Source organism: Terrapene carolina, unplaced genomic scaffold (assembly GCF_002925995.2).
Source record: "Terrapene carolina triunguis isolate 2854851 unplaced genomic scaffold, T_m_triunguis-2.0 Scaffold131, whole genome shotgun sequence".
NCBI lineage: Eukaryota > Metazoa > Chordata > Testudines > Emydidae > Terrapene > Terrapene triunguis.
Window position 1 is genome coordinate 16,470,912 of NW_020664482.1, and position 20,136 is coordinate 16,491,047.

Below are 20,136 nucleotides of genomic sequence, written 5' to 3' on the forward strand. Positions count from 1 at the left end.
TGGAGTATGTATTCCATGTGCATCTCTGAGGGTAGACTCCCAACGCTCTGATGTGTCCTGATAGCAGGACTGGAGACCCCTCACGTTCAGTTTATTTGCATCAAAAAAATATGAGAATAACGGAAATCAGCTTCAAAGACTTCACTGTCAGGCAGCTACTTTGGGGTCATGTTACATTTCCTTCTTGATTAATGTAGGCCATAGGGGTTATTTTCTTCCATATTTTAGTGGCCGTTGTACCCATTGGATATGAGAATCAGCAAAAACTGTAGTAATTGTATTGACTTTTAAGGTACATAAACGAGGATTTTTACATAGCAGCTAAAACGTTTTGCAACCAATTGCTTGGTCTCAAGAGATGCTGGACCTGTTTGCCAGCTTAAAAATAGCCTCCTACCACAAAATGGGCGTGATCATAGCTCACACTAAGATTTCTCAAATGACAAACAACTGCTCAGTTTTGTGTTATGATGACTAGTCATTTTGCAAGCAGGAGTTGAGTAAGATTCAGGCAAGGAGATCATCTCTTCTGTTGTTGTTCAAATTGTTTTTCTTGTTGTCTCTTTTGAATTTTATGAAGTATGAAACAGCCAATGGCCATTTAGCAGATGTAGAGAATTGGCTAAAGTGTGTGTGTGTGTGTGCCCCGCTGCTCTCTAGTGGGTGGAATCAGAATTGCTCATCTAAGGGTCATAGCTCCTACACTGCTTGCAGCCAGTGAAGATGCTCCTTTCATTCAAATGCTTTTGGAGCAAAGAAATCTGAGTTTTGTCTCTGCTGTCACTTTGAAGTTCCAGCTGACCAAGTGTGCAGGGTAGTGGTAACAGATGTTCTTAGTTGGCCAGGGGGGTCTTATACAGTGTAATAGAAGCTCTGTGAAGGTAGGAAACAGCTCTAAGGCTGGTGACATCACAGGGACATGTCCTATTTCCCTGGGCCAGCCATCAAAGACAAACAGCATTGTTTTATTTTTGATCATGTGACCTGATTTTATCCAATCACATTCTTTATAAAAAATCAGTAGGTGAAGAGCTCCTAATTTGTTAGTTTAATATTTATCCATGGAATGGGAAATATGGAGGGGGGGTCACTTCTGGGTCTTGTAGTAAGTATATTGGTGACAGCTGTAACCAACACAGCACTGTACGTGAACTGAAACAGCTGGTGAAATGGAGGGAAAAAACAGATGTCTTTTTTTTTCAAATCCTGCATACAGCTTTATAAAATCATATGGTGTCTTAATCTATATGTGACTTTACTTAACCCTGTGTGAAATCCAGGCTATTAATCATTTGGGCCAAAAAGAGATAAATATTTATTAATTTACAGTTTTGGGCAGAGAGAGTTATACAAGCCGTTATGTATGATATACAGGATTTTGTAGCATTCTGAAGTCATCTGTTTAACTTTTTAGCACTGCAACCCCCTCAAGGTCTGTTCTCCTTAATTTGCATAAGTAACTGTCAGCTCATTAACGGCTCTTTATTAGCACAGAAAACCATCTGACGGAAACATGCTGGGTTCATCTGAAGGCCTTGTCTTCACTAGGAGAAAAGGTGTTTTCTACCAGGTGCTAGCTAACACATGGCAAGTAAGGCCATGTCTACAGTATGGGGACTGTAGCAGCATAGCTACAGCACCATCATTATCCTGGCATAACCCTATAGTGTAGACACAGTTTAGAGCGATGGAGGTTTTTTGTTGTTGTTGCTATAGGAACACCACCTCCCCTAGCGATGGTAGTTAGCTCAAGGGAAGCATTCTTCTGTCAACCTAGCTGCATCTACACTGGGGATTAGGTCGGCATAGCTACATCCCTCAGGGGTATAGATTTTTTCACCCACTCGAGTACTGTAGCTAATTTTCAAGTGTAGACCAGGCCTAACACAGTGAAGACAAGGCATGCCTAGGATTTTATCCTAAGATAAAAGATGTGTTCTTACTTCATGTTAGCTAATGTGGCAACTAAAATCCTAGTGTAGACAAGGCCATTTGTAGCTTTAACACATGGTACTAGATTGAGGTAGAGACTATGGAGAAGCCTATAGCTTACCTTGCCCTGCAAACTCATGTTAAAATTACAACTACCCACCTTTCTTCTTAGAGTAGACGCTCCCTATGGGAATGGATTTCAAATCACCAGTCACCGTTCAGCCCGGTGATTAAGATAAGCATAGAATCTAAAGAAAATATGCATATTTAGGTCTGTTGACAAAATGTGACAACCAGTTTGAAGGCTAAAGCAGGAAACAAATTCCCCATCTGTGACATGTGTCCAATTGTGTCTCCTGCAGGCATGGCGGAAGCGCTGGTTTGTGCTCCGCAGGGGCCGCATGAGTGGGAACCCAGACGTTTTGGAGTACTACAGAAACAACCATTCAAAGAAACCCATTCGGATCATAGACCTTAACGAATGTGAAGTGCTGAAGCATTCAGGGTCCAACTTCATCAAGAAAGAATTCCAGAATAACTTTGTCTTCATTGTGAAAACCACCTACCGCTCCTTTTACTTGGTGGCGAAAACGGAGGAGGAAATGCAGATATGGGTGCACAACATCAGCCAGATCTGCAACTTCGGACACTTGGAAGATGGCACAGGTAGGAATGGAATCATGGCTCAAGCTCTGTGGAAATAACCTGGAGCTGGAATCTCCCTCAGGCAGCAAAGTGGCCAGAGGGGAGTGGAGATTTATCCTGCTGGGGAACATCATAGTACCTGTGGTAATTGGTTTGATTTTAGAAAGATTGCGTAAAACGATCAAAGATGTCAGTTCTGCTGAATATAAATAATAGCCAATTGGTTTTGGTCTCACTTCTGTGAACTAACTAACTCCTTTTTGAATAAACCAACAGATTTTTTATAAAAGAAGGTACTGTTTATGTACAATACTGATTAAACGTTATCTAATGGGACTTCATATTTCATTACATGCTTGGTATTTATTTAGTTTGACTTAACATCAATCACCCATCTCAGAGAGAGAGAAAGTGTCCTACAAAGTTCACATTGTCTCAAGCATTATAGGATGTGATCTATAAATCTTGATGCTAACGCTGTAAAGCCCTCTTACTCTTGTAAAGAGAAGAAAAGGCAGAAAAAAGAGGCAGAGAATCAGATGCTCCAGGAGTGTGGTAGGAATGTGTGTCTAGATCCAAGATATGTTCCTGCCCATGAAAATGAGGACAAAGGATTTTGTCAAGGCCTCCACCCATCTAGAGAAAGATCCCGTAAGATAGTTCGTTACAGTGAATTTGTTGGAGCTGCTCCTAGAATTAGCCACTGCAGGTTGAATCTGGCCATTAATTAACACAGGAACCTGTGTCATTAGCTTGATTTTTTAAAATGAGCAATTCAGCCTCAGATAAATGCAAACTGTATTTTCCCCGAGATTTCCAAGGGGCAGATACAGCAGTGATTTGAAAGCAGCAAAGGAAATAAGTCAGATTGAGTCTCATGGTCATGAAGAAGGCCATTGCAACAACAGAAGTGGATGATGCTGGGGGAACTCACTGAAAGACTTGTCTCATTAAAAGGGATAATAGCACTTTTAATCTCATAAACCTGAAAGGAGACAGAAGACCATGCTGGGATGCTTTAATTGCCTCTATTCCAGTTCGTGCATTCTTTAATCTTCTCTTCATTAGTATGCTCAGAGGAGGAATGGAAGGGAGTGGGGAGATTTTGGCAGAGTTCCCATTATAACCCCGATAGCTGCAATTTTCACATTCAGTTTAGAGTCCGTCAAGAAAACTTGGTGTCATGTTTGGTATGTGCCAGTGTATAGCCGTAACTCCCAACTAGCAAAGTAAGACTTAGACACAGGCAGCATGAGCTAGGAGCCTTGAGAGGGCTGGAATCACTTGCTCACCTGAGCTTGGATGAAATATGAGGATGGTTCAGAAACAAACTCTCTCAACCTTGCTGAAATTGTAAGGTTTGGGAGGTTTGTTGCTGCATTGTTGTTATTGCTTTATGTATAATTTTGTCAAAAAGTCTAAAATGAGGGTAAGACTGTCCCTGTGAAGCTAAAGAGGAAAGCTGTCCTTCTCCTGAGAGACAAAGAAGTAAAGTCATGGAAAGCCAAAGAACAGGATAGATGAAGGTTCGTTTCAGTGAGGCCCAGTTGACTGGGCCTCGGCTGTATTTCGCTCAAAGGACCTCTCCAATGGGATTTGAACTGATCCTTTCATAAAGGCAGTAAGTGTTTGCCTGAAGTCAGGATACCTTCAGAGCTAGTGCTCAAGCAACGTTCAGGCCTTATCTTCTCACAGTTTGTGCTCCAGTCTAAGGCTTTGTGTACCCTTGGAAGTTTTATTGGCATAAAGAGCGCCTGCACTAGGGACTTCTGCCAGCGCAACTATGTTGATCAGGGATAACGTCTCTTCACAACCCTGAGTGACACAGCTATGCCAGCAGAAGTGTAGTGTAGACCTAGCCTTAGGGGCTCATATGCTGATATAATTTATGGCAAGGGAACCAGTATAAGCACTTTGATACTAATAATACTGTGTCCTCACTAGATCGTTTTGCTGGTTTAACTATGCCGATATAGCTGTATGCAAGGTCTAAATTGCTTTAGAAACTGATTAATTTGGTTCAACCTCTTTGTGTGAACACTCTTAAATTGGTTTTAAAAAACCTTACATCCATGTTGTTTAATTGAGTTACTGAATCTGTAGTTATGCCTGTGCACATTTCCCTAATATAGACAAGCCCTGAGTCTTGCTGCCACACTATAGGAGTCTTCCCCCTTATTCAGACTTTTAAGAACAGTCATTATCTCCAGAGTCATTAGGACCATACCTGGTTTATCCTGAAACGCCTGGTGGTCTGGTGAAGATTGGGGAAGGGGTGGATTCAGGGCCATATTCTGGTTCAGTTTACCACCAAGCCTATAAAGTTGCATAGGTTGTACATCAACATTTAAACAGCTGCTGATTACTCATGCTTACTAGAAGCACCTCAATCCCCAAAGTGTCTGTAAATTTCAACAAATTACCATTAAACATGAATATTAGAAGAGAACAGAGCTATAAAATGCCATGTACTTTTTTGACTTGAAGTCTTGTATGTAAAAATATTCCCAGGAGTGAATCATCATATCAAAGATATGTCAATTGCGGGAAATTTTAATAAGCTTTTCAGTGCATTAAAAATTAATCTCCAAACCAATATTATGTAGCTAACCCGATCATTCTTAATCCATGTACCTTTTTCATTTGTTTGTGACTCTCGGGCCAGAATCTAATTTCAGATTCTTTGTGCATGATGGGTGCAAAAGAGCAGTGGCAGGTTTACTCAGTGACTCAGCCATATACCCAGCGCTCTTGTGCTTCAAATTAGCCCCTTCAAATGGAGAAGAGTTGGGGTTAATAGCCAGGCTCATACGATCAAAGAGCTACTAATTTGGCATTTCTACAGCCAAGACGGGACAGACACGAATTGTGATTTGTGAGTCCTACACAGGGTCCGTACTGCCCACCGCAAGTAGCTGTTTTGAGTCAACACAGAGAGGGACAGCAAAGAGTAAGCGAAGAGAAATGCAAGTTCCAAACAGATGTCAGGAAGCACCTGTATGCATAGCTGTCGGGAAGGGTTTACCAGGCAAGGGTGTTCAGGCTGCAACATTTGAGTAACCCAAGAAACCATGCCACTTACTGGTTACACTAGGAAATGGCAGCTGGACGATGGAACACGATGGAACTGTGCAATCCTCCATCGTGTTTCGGCTTTGCACCTTTTTCTGCTCTAGTGGAGTCCAGCTGGAGCTGTGAGACTCCACACCAGGATTTCCCTACTCCCTCTCTTTAACAGCCTGCTCCCACCCCTGGCATAGCTGAGAAGCACAGGACAGAACTCCCTGGGAAGCACTTCTGCCTATACTGCCTAAAATGTGCCAGGGAGAAATAATTAAGACATTACCAAAGTGGTGGGCACAGCATAAAAAGCTAAACAGACAGATTATACAAGCCTTGTTTCCCCGTCACAGGCCACAGAGGCCTGTGCAGGTACAGCATGGATAGGACACGCTGGTACCAGTGTATAGGAACATAGAAAAACCTATCAGATCATCAAGTCCCATCACCATGAAGGGCAGGATCCATTCCCAGAGAGAGGACTCTAACCCCACTTGCTGCTGAGTCACCCTTTTGCTGTACACCAGGTGTTCGCAAACTGTGGTCCATGATGGTGATCCACAGATTCACTGCTGATTGGCCATGTGGTGCTGGCTCTCATCTTTGTTCCCAGCAGCTTTTACAGGCTACCAGGCAAAGAAGAACTGCAAAATCAGATGGGAACAAGCAGGACCCAGCCTTGCTGCTTACACAAGGGAAGGCACCCAGGGAAACAAGAGGAGTAAAGGACCAAGTGGCTGGGCAACATGTCCAGGGAAGAAGGGAACCAAGGAGCAGAGAAGCCCATGCAAGGAGAGAGGAGGAAGAGGGGACCAGGCAGCAGAGAAGCACAACACACCCCATACTGCATGCATGCTGAAAGGATGGTTAACTGGAGCAATATAATCTAACAGGATTTCATTGGAGAACCTGTTAAGGTTGTTTAGGCTTTTTCAGTACCAAGCCCTACTTTCAAAGATTATAACTCTGCATTAAAAACTCCTCCGGGCTGCATCTTGGCAAGGAGCTCCTCGGCCCAGGAGGGACCTTTCATCTTGAATTCTCTCTTCAAATTCCTCCATGTGCCCCCGGTAACATTTCACATTGAGCGTGACTGTTCTGCTCCTTGCTTACAAAGGCAATCACCTGGCAATCGCTGTGTTAATCCCCACCCCATAAGCCGCTCCAGTAGGGTGATCAGATAGCAAGTGTGAAAAATCGGGACAGGGGGTGGAGGGTAATAGGTGCTTATGTAAGAAAAAGCTCCAAATATCGGGACTGTCCCTATAAAATCAGGGCATCTGGTCACCCTACGCTCCAGGTACCACAGAGTCTAGAGTGAAATCCCTGGGCTTGATGCCTTGCACAGGTGAGCTCAAAGTATTTCAAAATATTCCTCCATGCAGGTACTTACAGACTGTAATCAAGTCACCCCGTAACCTTCTCTTCATTAAGCTAAATAGACAGAGCTCTTTGAGTCTATCACTGTAAGGCATGTTTTCTAATCCTTTGACCATTCTCGGGGCTTGTCTCTCTGAACCTTCTCCAGTTTATCAACATCCTTCTTGAATTGTGGGCACCAGAACTGGACACAGGATTCCAGCCGCGGTCGCACCAGTGCCAAATACAGAGGTAAAATAACCTCTCTACTTCTACTCGACGTTCCCTGTTATACATCCAAGGATTGCATTAGCTCATGGGAGCTCATGTCCAGCTGACTAGCCACCATGACCCCTTGAAAAAGAAATTCAAATTTTTGGTGTGTAATTTTATCCTTCATAACGTTTACCTCCCTATTTGTGTGCCCCTGTGTCTTATTGCCCTACCCCCACCTCCTCTGGTCTGCAGGTAATGCCAGCCTCATCAGCCCACTTCTTAGCTCCTCACAAACACATTTCTGTGCCTTCTTCCAGACCACCCCCTCCCCCCCATGCATGGAACATCCTCCCTGAAGTGATCCATAAAGTGCTATGCACCCCTTTTTCAGACCTGCCACAATTCCTATAAAAAAACAGCCAATTAATAATGGCTCAAGGGGCCGTTATCAGAAAGTGTCTGGGGATACAGTCTTTCTGTCTTTTTGAGGTCATGCTTGGAGTCTCTTGAGGAAACTGTACAATAAATTATCTGCAAATAGGGAAAAGTGGGGTAACCCAAGTATACGGAAGAGAGTCAACCTGGAAATGGAAGTGCAATGGAACATGCTTGAATGAGATGGCTTAATGCTAATGGCAAGCCAGCCAGAACAAATGCACCATCACAGTCAGCAATAGCTGCTAGATTAACACCGTCCTTTCTGGAGGCGAAGGGCTGATACCCCGGTCCTCCATATGGGCCATCCAGGGAGAAGCCCCTGGCTTCCATAAGGCCTGGTCTACACTAACCCCCCCATTTCGGACTAAGGTACGCAAATTCAGCTACGTTAATAACGTAGCTGAATTCGAAGTACCTTAGTCCGAAGTTACCGCGGTCCAGACGCGGCAGGAAGGCTCCCCCGTCGATGCTGCGTACTCCGCTCGCCGAGCTGGAGTACCAGTGTCGACGGCGAGCACTTCCGGGATCGATCCGGGGCACTTCCGGGATCGATCCGGGATCGATTTATCGCGTCTTAACCAGACGCGATAAATCGAACTCAGAAAACCGATTGCTTACATCCGGACCCAGATGTAAGTGAAGACGTACCCTAAGAGAGCAACCCCTGAGGCTCCCTGGTGCCACATTTTGATTTCTGAAATCACTCCGGCCAAGCAGAATAATTGACTTCTAGCGAATAACTATATTTGTCTTCAGCTCCCTTTAGATAGCTATTGATCATCGGGACATTAGGAGGAATTATTTTATTCCAGCTAATAAAGCATATGCTACATTTCCATTGTGGGTGCTGCTGAGACATGATGTTTGTGGCGGGTAACTAGAAAAATGTGAAATGAGTGAGTCCGACTTGAGAAGTGAATAGTGAGAGCAGAGGGCTGGGTGCCAGGAACTCTGACTGTGAGTCTCTGAATGCTTGGGTAAGTAACCTCTCTGCCTCAGGTTTCCCTCTGGGCAATGGAAATTGTACTTATTAGGGTGTGATGAGGACTGGCTAATTAGTGCCTCTGAAGGTCAGTACTGTCATGATTGCTCTTTGATTCCCCTTTTGTTTCAGGGCTTGGAAGTAGGTGACAAATAAACACACCCCTAGCCCGTGCTTTGGAATCAGTGACAAAGAGAGGTGAGCGCTGGCATCTTAATGGACACGAGCAGCGCACAAGAGGGAAAGCAAAGTTCATCAGGTGCAAAGCACTGAGCAGATGTCGGTGAGAGCGGTGCAAATCAGGAGGCTCCTCAGTGTGGGATCTACGCTCGGAACATGCACAGTTAATGAGTGGATTTCTAATGGGATTCTTCTGTCCTCTGGCCCCACCAGGTCTTGCTTTGACTGCAGACTCAGCCTGGGAACCTCCACCCTTTTCCTGAAAAATATAAACCTGTCTGGTGTTCAGCTCCCCGCTGTATCTGGTGTGGTTTGTTCCTGTAACTCTGACAGGTGCCTTGGCAATGCAGCTGTTGCGGTAGCAGTCGCTTCTCTCTGGTTAAAACATAGGATAGTCAGGCAGGGGCAGTTCCTGACGGGGGCTGAGAACCTTCAACCTCCATTGACAGAGAAGGGTGGGTTACACAGCACCTCTCAGGCTCCTGCCTAACACCTTGCTGTTGAAGACACCTCTCCAAAGCGGGGTGTGTGTGTGTGTGTGTGTCAGGGCAGGGGTAGGTTTCATCTCCGGGGGGGGGGCCCTCTTTTTCCTTTTTTTTTTTTTTTTTCTTTTTCTCTGTGTGAATTCAGTGCTCATGCAAGATGGGTGCCCCACAGAACAGTTCTCCCCCCCCGCCAAGCAGCATGGGATGGTGTAGGCAGCAGCACAAACAGCTTACCCCCATCGGGCTAGATGGCTCTGGTCCTTGTGTGAGCATGAGGGGAAGTGTCAAGGCACCTCCCAGTGCTTACTGGAGAATGCAGTGACTACTCCTTCCGCAAGGGACTAATCCCTCCCTGAGCTCACCCAGGGGCAGCGTGACCCAGGGCCTCTTTAATGCCATGGTCTGGTCCATTGCCACAAGATGTGGGAGGGTACTTTCATCTCCTTGACTTTTCTGGTGATACGGCCAACATGGAACCCGGCTAGGCGTGTGCTGTGATGGGGACACCTGACTGAAACGCTGAAGTCATTTCACCTACATCCCCAAACAGCCATCGGGGGTAGCGACTTTCAGTCTCTGGACAGGATTTGAACCAGCAAATGAAGGGCAAAGAACCTCCATTGAGGGGAGTTATGCACGTACATTGAAGGGAGATCACCCACCTAAGGGTGCAACAGGGAGATCAGTCTTCCAGGATCTACTGCACAACAGAGGTTGGGTTTTTACTCGTTGCCGTCGCTTAACTTGCAAATGAACTCCTCTACAAAACGGTGCAGCTCTGTTACCTCTTTGTAACATACAGAGCCCAAATCCATACAGGATGGTGCTACATTCAAAACACACAACCACCCTGCCCTCCACTCCCCAGCTCTCCCTTGTGGCAATTCACACTAAATGAAGCAGTTACTTTGGCGGCAGAGTCAGCTCGCTGTCTTGTTGGGGTGGGGTGGGAGGAGGCAAAGCAGCATAAAGCCCATTCTCTGCATTCTCTCTGTAGAAAATGGCCATGCATAATTTATTCTCCCCGGCTGCTGCAGTATAACTTTAATGCACACCGATTCTATTACTAGCAAAGCCCGCAAAGCTGACCTCGTCTCTTGGGAGCTGACTACAGATGTCAGGACAGCCCAAAGGTTACAAAAGGGCACAGCCACCTTCCCCCCATCAGTGCAGTTGACTGTGACTACAATGTATTCCAGACCTAAGAGTCTTTACCAGTGGGATAAGTCTGATGCTAATGGTAGTGAATAGCAGATGGAATTCGTGCCTGTCAATTCTGAATCAGAGGGGTAGCTGTGTTAGTCTGGATCTGTAAAAGCAGCAAAGAGTCCTGTGGCACCTTATAGACTAACAGACGTATTGGAGCATGAGCTTTCGTGGGTGAATACCCACTTCGTCGGATGCATGTAGTGGAAATTTCCAGAGGCAGGTATAAATATGCAAGCAAGAGTGAGTCAGGCTAGAGATAAAGAGGTTAGTTCAATCAGGGAGGATGAGGCCCTCTTCTAGCAGTTGAGGTCTGAACACCAAGGGAGGAGAAACTGCTTTTGTAGTTGGCTAGCCATTCACAGTCTTTGTTTAATCCTGAGCTGATGGTGTCAAATTTGCAGATGAACTGAAGTTCAGCAGTTTCTCTTTGAAGTCTGGTCCTGAAGTTTTTTTGCTGCAGGATGGCTACCTTTAAATCTGCTATTGTGTGGCCAATTCTGTGTTTGTATTAATAATCCTTGTTGTGAGGTTTTTTCGATGCAGTCAGATGGTGACATGAACACGTTTTCCTGAGATTCCCACAGAATTAGCTCAGTGTATATTTGAGTTGCCACAGCTTAGGATATAGCTCTAAGATTCAAAGTCTGAATAGCTCAGTTCACCATTTGAACCTGTAAAGAGAGTCTTGGTGGTAAAACTTCCGGAAAAGTTCTTTAGCTTGTTTGTAATGCTTTGGGCCATCAACACCACCCAGCAGATATAACACACTTTCAGAGCCTGATCCTGGAAACACTTACTTTCAGATGTAATGTTTGGTGCTGTGAACAGTGCTATTGAAACCATTTGATGCAAAATTCAGGAAAGCACTTAAGCATGTGCCTAAAGTTCAAGTGAATGTGAAAGGCATAGATTTAAGCACATGCTTAAATGCTTTGCTGAATCGGGGCCTAATTGTGTGTAGGATTGGGTCCTAATCCAGCAAGAAGAAATAGTTGTCAGACACAGTATTGAAAAGAAAAAAACAAATGCCCAGTAACTCCATTGCTAAACTTTATATAAAGCAGGGGTTCTCAAACGGGGGGTCAGGACCCCTCAGGGGGTCGTGAGGTTATTACGGGGGGGTTGCGAGCTGTCAACCTCCACCCCAAACTCTGCTCTGCCTCCAGCATTTATAATTGTGTTAAATTTATAAAAAAGTGTTTTTAATTTATAAGGGGGGATCACACTCAGAGGCTTGCTGTGTGAAAGGGGTCACCAGTAAAAAAGTTTGAGAACCACTGATATAAAGGTATCAGTACTGGGGCCATTGATAAGTAGTTGTTTGGTTGCTCTGGGCCAGATTTTGCTGGCATTACTTATATTGAGTATGAGTATTACCTTGCTCCCTTAGTCTCACTGAAGTCAGTAGAGTATGGTACTACTCAGCATTAGGCTGGCAAAATGTGGCTCTAAATGGGTTTTTATACTTTTAGACTAGATAGTCAATGGAGTTATGCGCATTTATGCCAGTTGAAGAGCTGGCCTAGAATCTGCCATGAGTGAAGCGTAGTTCTGTGCTCATTATATGGCAGAGGTTTTGTTTGTTTGTTTGTTTGGTGGCGGGGGGTGAGGGGGAGAGTGGGGGTTATCGAACATCAAGGTATACAGGGCCAAATCCTTATTCTGTCCTTATTGATGTGTTTACACTTATACATTACATCTGTCAACAACTTTCCAGGGGTGTACAAAATTAGAAGCTATACACGTTAATCAAATATGTCACAAGAATATTGATGTCAGATGGAATTGTGTCTAGCGAAGGGCTGAGTAAAATCTGAGTAAGGACCTCAGGATCTAGCCCACAAAGTAAGATCTGGCCCACCTTTTAATGCCGGTTGACAATGAAATGTCTTCAGGATTTCTAACAGGCAGCCCCTGAAATTGGGACTTTGGAGAAATTGACAAGCTTGCTACTACTGAATCTTGTTGTAGCAATACTTAGGACCTTGAAAGCATACTTGTGGAGTTCTGTATTGATCAGTTGCTGTTTTTTTGGTGGAATACAGCTGCTTTGATTTATGAAATGTGTAGGTTTTTTGAAACATGTGCTTTGTCCTGGATGGTAAATACCTGCTGATAACATCAGAGTAACACTAACAATAGCGAAAACAATTGGTCGTGGAACAAGGTGCACACCATCTGGCGGCCGTAATGGGGTAGTGCAGTATCATAGGACTTATTTTGGATTTCCATTGCTCACCAGTTACTCAGATGAAATCTTATTTCTGGATTACATTCAAAACCCGATAGGGAAAAAGGATCATTCTCTCTTTGACGACTTTTGTAGTTTCTCTCAGGCTTTTTCTCAGATACTTTCAGGAGTTCCTTTTAGCACAGCCTGTTGGGAGCAGGGGGAGGAGGGATTATGCCAGAACCTCCAGGGAATTGTGTACAAATTCCACGGGGAACTCACTGTTCCAAAGCTGCTCAGTTACAAATGGGCCCAAACTGCGAATTGAGGGAGATTCAGATTCAGACTGAAACTCCCCCAAAGTTTGGGGAGGATGGGGGCCGTATCTAGGTTAAGGTTCAGACCCGGCTTTACGTTGTTCTCCGTTCTTCTTCAGTCACTAAGCTATTTACTTCCATGTTCAAACACACCCAAAGGGTTAAAACACAAAGGACACTGTGTGTGAAGGAGAGACTCTAGCCCTGCTCCTGCTCCTTTGAAATCAAAGGGCCACACTTTCTGCTCTGGCTGTTTGGTGCTGCTCTGGGGACACAAAGTGGCCAGATCCTGGCCATAATCAGCCTGATGAGAATTTTCCTGGTGGATGGAAACCCAGTGCTGGTATCAAGTTTGTGGAAGCTGCTCTTGCACCAACCCTGCCATTGGGGATGTGGCATCTGTCAGCCTGTGGCACCCGGTCTCTCAGGAGTCCCTAACTAATGCTGGGGCCAGGTGGCACCCAATAAGGGGGCCCTAACTGTCTCCCTGATATCCCTGCCCGGGCCCCAAGTAGAGCTCAGGCACAGGGAGAATTGAGCCCAACGCAAGCTTTGTCATTGGCTTCAGTGGGTGCAGGATCTGGCTCTATAAGAGGAGCAGTCAGGGAGCCCACAAGCACATCACGTGGGCAGACTGAAAAAGTCACAGCACCCAATCAAAAGAGAAGTCATCATCATACTCAGGAGCGGCGCCAGGGTTTTTGCCGCCTAGGCGGCAGCGCTCCTCCTCAGAGCACTTGGCAGTGGGGGTCCTTCCGCTCCGCGTCTTCGGGGCACTTCAGCGGCGGGTCCCGGAGCGAGTGAAGGACCCGCCGCCGAAGCGCCCTGAAGACGCGGAGCGGAAGGACCCCCGCCGCCGAATTGCCACCGAGGACAGCAAAATGCCACCCCCCCAAATCCTGCTGCCCTAAGTGACCGCTAGGGTTGCCTAGTGGAAGCGCCGGCCCTGATCATACTGGTGGTGCCAGGTTTTCATTTTCCTATGCATGCTGCACTGTAAATACCACCCCGTCAGGGCCTTGGGGGAATTGTAGGAAATGACTTTTTTTATTTACCTCTAGCCATCATTTCTAAGTGATTTAGACTTGGCTTTAACCCTTTGGAGCCTAGGATTTTTTCCATACAAAATTTTAAAGAGCATTGGGCACATTGTACGTTCAGCTGACTGCCACATGCAAGTGTCAGGTTTTGTGCTGGTAATCCCCACTTCCCAAATACCTTGAGGCTCATGGAAAAAAGAGCATGTGTCGGCTGTGTAAATAGACTAAGTTGCTGAGCCCCTAACTGTGTGGATCATATTGCAACACATCCCTGGCTCATGTAGGCTTTGTCCAACGTTAAGAGACACAAGAAGACCGCAAACAAATTCTGCAGTGCAACAAATCTGGATATTCTGCAAGCAGAAAGTAAAGATCAGTTTCATCCTCAGAGGTTTGGAGAGTGGGAAGAAAACCCTCTCTTGTCTCCATTAATTTCAAGTGGGTCTCATGGTTCTTTATTTGTGCTAGAGAAGTCCAAAACCATACTTGATAAAACCGACTGCTCCAGCTAGGTACTTTCCTCAGAGGAAGTGATTTGTTTTCTTCCCGACCAGAGAGAGGAGGGCAGCAACCAAGTCTGTTAGAAAGAGAGTTTTCAAGGATTTCAAGGAGAGATGGCTCCAAGCCACAAGATTTGGATGGATCCCCAGTGTTCTGTAGTTCAGCAAAGTTTTGATCTAGGGTTCTGGTTCAGGCCGTTCAGAGTGAAGGGCAGCCAGAAAGTCTGGATCCAAATCTCCCCAGGGTTTCAGGGGTATTTTAGATCTGAGGTTTTGTTTTAGGCTAATCTCTAGTTTAAGATGATGCTTCCCCGGAACAAAAAGGATCTTCAGGGCTGGCCTAGGAAGGATCTGCATTCACATGGATGCTGTGAAATGGCTGTTAGGATCTCTTGTTAGGGTGGGGTGACTTACGTGTAATGCGCAGTATAGTTAGAATGTGAGCGCTCTCCTTCTCTATACGGTCTGTGCAGGGAGCACTGGGTCCAACCTCAGGAACCACTGTGGTAATGACAGTGAGGCTGCCAAGAGGCAGAGGCACGGCATTTTCCTTGGGGATTTCCAAATGCTACCGGCACCTGCTGAATTCAGTTTGTTACGGACACAAACTTGCTTGTATTTTAGGGCTGCCTTTCAGAGCAGATGTTGGGGTCTGGGTCCTGGCCTGGAATCCCATGCTCACTAGTCCTGTTCACTCTTTCTAGTGAATGTCCGCGCAGAATGGTTGTGGGAAGAGCGTTTTGGCTAATGTCTCTTACTGAGTAAATACTGCACTTCTTAGAACGTTGCATGAGTTAATGTCTTGGCCTCCTTCCCCAGACACTGTTTATGGGGTAGGGAGGCAGCGTTCCCAGTCAGTATCAACACCTGGTGTGATCTGTGACTGCTCAATGCTCTTAAGGAATGGGTGGGTGTGCAGCGTTCTCAGGGGAGGATGGCTGTGCAAATCCATCACAAGGTGCAATCCTATTCCATTGCAGATTCTGTGGAGAGCCTGTCTCACACCACCTCGTCCCTCCAGCCCTCGCCAGCCGTCTCCACCCATACCTCACGGATCACAGACCCCTCCTCCTCTGTAGGCAGTGCCACCACAGACGCCTCTGCTTCCGAAGAGACCAGGAGTGAGTCGGAGTCAGTCTTCCTCCCCGATTACCTCTTCCTATCAAACTGCGAGACGGGCAAGTTCAATCATATCAGGTAAACCGCATGTCGTGCTCTAAAGCCATTTTACAGTTGATATGTCTCTCTGCCAATGAGCCACATCCACCATTCCTGCGCTGGACACAGGAAGCAGAGATGGGGGCAAAGGGGCTTTATTCCTCTTTTGTGCCTTCCGTATTCATGTTGCCATGGCCCTCTGCAGCCCCAAGCATAGGTTAGAGCAGCCCTGAGGCTAATTTAACTTACACTGGGCTACAACAGCTCTATAGGGGCCTTTCTGCAGGTGAGACTAGCTGGAGACCAGCCATGACCCTTTCCTCCCAACATCCCCCTTGTGAGCTGCAAGAGGGTGAGGAGTAGGGCTTTAGCACTGGCTCTGCACCCCCCCGGGTACCCTCTTGCACCAAGAAAATTCCCTTTTACATCCTCAGAGCAGCAGGCAGGGGCTGCTGCATATCCAGAAATATGCTCCAGGGTTTGTATTCCCAGCAAATTGACAGTCCCCCTATCCGCTCGTCCTTAGTCCCTTTGTCCCCCCCTCTAAATGGTTGAATGAAATCTTAAAGAACCAAGAAAAACTCAGCTCATTCTGCCCCTTCTGGTTCCAATACCCCAGCATGGCATTACGGAGCGCTGGGCTTCAGGAAATGGTACTGAGGGTTTGCTGTGCCCCCAGGAGCCAGTACTGAAGCAAGGCCTGGGGGGTGCAGCTAGAGGGCCAGGTGCTCCTAGAGGTGCCATCTCTCAGACAGGATGTAAAACTGGGGTTCTGACGGTCAGTGGCTTTTAAAGGGCCCAGGCACTTTTCCGGAGTTAGGCTGTTAACCTCAGTGTCCAGGCCACACTATAGGTGGGGTAAGAACATTCCTTCCCCCTAACTTGCCTCTGTGATTGACACAGTCCTAACTGCTGGGCACTGTTGCTATGTGGTGTTAAACAGTAGCTGCATGTCTCCCTGGAAGTGGTTGCTCTTCAGTGGTGGGTGACATCATTCCTATGTATAGATATGTCAAATATAGATACACAATCGCCAGTCCTGCAGGAAGCACTAACGGCTGTGCTTCTCCTTGGGGCCGTGGAGGAGAAAGCCTCCTACCCCAGGCCTCCGAGTGGCAGCAGTAGTGGTGGTATCTGGCATGTTACCCCTTCACATGCTGAAAGCCTGGCGGACTCCTGTATCTGGGGATCGACTGGCTGCCCACAGCCTGCTCCCAAACCTCTCCGTGTGCTGGGGTGCAAGGAGCCCCTGCAGAACTAGCACTGTGCTGAGTCCCCTAATCCTGCCCCCTATATCTTCCAAGTGGAAACTCCTCTCTTCTCTGGGGGGGTGGGGCTCTCCGTACCCATGGTGGAAAGGGCAGGATGTAGCCCATAGTGCGCTTTTGGGCAGGTAGCATCATTCTGCCATCAGCATTCACTACGCAATGAAAAGTGACACAGGCCTTAGCTGAGGACCATATTCTCAATCCTTCCCTGGCTGTCCTGAAAGCCCCCATGGTTTGGCAACAAGAAGAGCTTCTTGAGTTATTGAAATAATGTTGTGGAGGCCACTTATCCATAGTCTAGGTGAGTAGATCCTCTTTGGCTACGATGTTGAGGTTGAAACTCCAGTAGCAACGTGACCCAAGAATCGCCTTCCCTGTTCATGTATACTACCAGTCACTTTGACAGAAAGGTCAAAACTCCCATTGACTTCAGTGGGAGCAAGATCAGACCCTAGTTGGCATCATGGCTGCTACTATAGACTGTTAACTGGCTGGTGAACAAGGATTTAGTAAACAGGAAGGAAAAGTGACTGCCATGGGTTACTCTGAGCTGTACCCCCAAAGAGCACATTATCCCCTGGATGAGCAGGTACATAACATCACTTAAGACTTTAGGCATACATCCAAAGCCCAGAACCCCAGCTCAAGTGCCAGGATGATGTCTGGACTAGACTATACAAAGTGCCTCATGCAATCTCCCCTATCCTGATAAAGGTGGAAGGGAGGTTCCTCACAGCAGTGGATCTTGTGGTTCCACCCTGGTTTCTCAACATGCTGCCCCACACTGAGTTCAATCAGAGCAGGTTTCTACACCACACAGCGCGTGAGACCGCTGCATGGCCCCCTTATGTCCAGTGCCCCCTCTCTGCACAGCTGCACTGCACCACATCCTTTGTAAAGAGACAATGGGGCTGAATCTGCCACTTGATGGATCCACCTTTGTGGAAAACGGCTCCTGCAATAATGAGTAAAGACAAACACACACAGCACTCCCATGGCAGGTGCTTACAATGGGTGAATAGAATTAAATGATCAATGCGCAGTTTCAAAAGTGGGATAGAAAAGCCCAAGTGTGAGGCTGGTCTCAAGAACTGATTTAAATCTGGTGAGACTGGATTTTGAATTTAAAAACTCAGAAAAGAAAATTGTATGAAGCAGTTGAAGCCTTGGGTTGGTTGTGTTATTGTGGACCAATGGGCATGTATGTATACCTCTCATATAGTGTGAACTCATTGGAGTACATACTAGTTCACTTGCAACAGTGGTAGAACGAAGATACAAAATTTGGTCTTTGTCTTCCATCCAGATGTGACAGCTGGTCGAATTCTGACAGATCCCTGGAGCAGACCTCATCAGATGATGTTTTTGTTGATGCCTTGCAGTCTCAACCCTCCCTTCACGTACAGTCATCCAGCAACGGCATCGTGCACCAGGATGGGGGCCAGCCAGTGAATCATGGGATTATACCCAGAAGCATAGACGTTAGCGGGCCATTCAGTGATGTCTCCTCCTCCTCTCCACTCTTAGGGCCTCCTTTAACACCAACCTTTCAGATTGATAAAAGCCAAACCGCGTTGCCCTATGGCGTAACCGAACTGGATATTTTGTCTAACACGCCACCACCCCGGCCACCCAAACCAACCCATTTCTCAGACTGGAGCGGGGAGGAGCTATCCAACGGGGCTCTTCAGAATGGACATGGCGGGATCTGCAGGACTCAGATTGCCTTGGTGCCGAGAAGAATCTCCTTGTCCAGTTTGGATAACGTGCGGCACTGGAAAGGTAACTCTTCCCTTCCCCTCCTGAGCCGTTGTGCCATGACAGTGTGATTACATCTGTTGGAGAAAAACACAGTTCTCACTCTTTTGGTTGGGTGCAACAAAGTCAGATACTTTATTTTCTCAAGCAATTGCGTGGAGGGAGAGAGTGCACTAGGACACAGGGTCTCCCCCTCCTAGGCATCTCAAGAGGTTCTTGTGTCTAAAGCCAAGCTAACGCCTTTGTGAGTGTGCACAGGCTCCTGCTCTGCATGAAGTGGGAACCGAGGGGCAGTGGTTAGAGATTGTGTTGCCCAATGAGAATGAAGGAGTGGGAGGCAAGACTTATGTGTTCTCCTTCTGGTTCTGTGACCTCCTGAGTCACCCTGGGTGAGCCCTGAATGAAGTGGCCAGGTTTTCATCTCCCCTTGAGACCTGGGTGCTAAGAACTTTTGAAAATCTCGCCACAGCATTCAGGTACCTAAATAGGAGCTAAGAACTTTTGAAACTCGGGCCCTTCTGTGCCTTAGTATCCCCAGCTTCTAGGGCCACTGTGCAGCTCAATCAGTTACTGACAGGTGATTTATAAATGCCAAGTATCATTGTAACATGGAGGCAGAAGTGGTATCCCTCAGTTACCTACAGCACCTGCTCCTGTATGTGGAATTAACAGTGTAAGTACCAGTCAACAGGCAGCTGTAATCTCCCCGAATGTGACAGTTTGTGCATTTGGTTTGTTAATTTCTCTCTCTCTCTCTCTCACTCACACACACACACACACACACACACACACACACAAGGCCTACATGTCAATCAATTCCAAGCTCAAACTTCCACTTACGTGGCTCTTGGAATTTTTTTCATCCTTAGATGAGTCAAAATTCAGGCTTACTCGAGTTAAGTGCCCCTTTAAGTACAATACTTCTGCTGCTGCAGGTAGTACACTCCATGGAAGGAGGATGTTTCTTAGCATGTAGAGAGCAAAGGACTGGAAGACAGGAAGAAGCTGGTGATGGGACATAATCCCAGATGAACCAGTGGCGCCCGGTGTGATATTAAGCGAATCAGCTGATGTCCCTGCATCTCAATAAAGCCTCGCTGGAAAACTGGGTATAAAGCGGGATGCTATGCTGCACTGGAGCTGAGCAGGATAATTTCACCCATTCTTGAGACATTGTTTAAAAAGAAAAGGGGAAAAAAAACAAGAAAGGAAGTATGAGCCATGGTACAGTGTGACACAAATACAGTTGTATTCTGCAAAGCCTTAGAATAGAATGGGCAGATAAAATGTCTAGTTGGAAACTATCAAATGTATTGTACAGGAGCCATAACTTTCTAAGTGGAGGCAGCTACAGGTATTTATTTTCAGCATTATTGATTGGCTTCCTTTATTCTGCAGTTTAAACGGTCACTCGTGCAT

General features: G+C 46.4%; 1 protein-coding gene across 2 annotated transcripts in view; it reads left to right on the plus strand.

The window, feature by feature from the left end:
• GAB3 (GRB2 associated binding protein 3) overlaps positions 1-20,136 on the plus strand; it is a 113,831-nt gene that overhangs the window by 80,627 nt on the left and 13,068 nt on the right. For both annotated transcript variants that reach the window (XM_024202697.2, XM_024202704.2), the window contains exons 2-4: positions 2,295-2,598; positions 15,514-15,729; positions 18,253-18,741. In XM_024202697.2, coding sequence (XP_024058465.2) covers positions 2,295-2,598; positions 15,514-15,729; positions 18,253-18,741 — 1,009 coding nt within the window. The remainder of the gene's footprint in view (positions 1-2,294; positions 2,599-15,513; positions 15,730-18,252; positions 18,742-20,136) is intronic.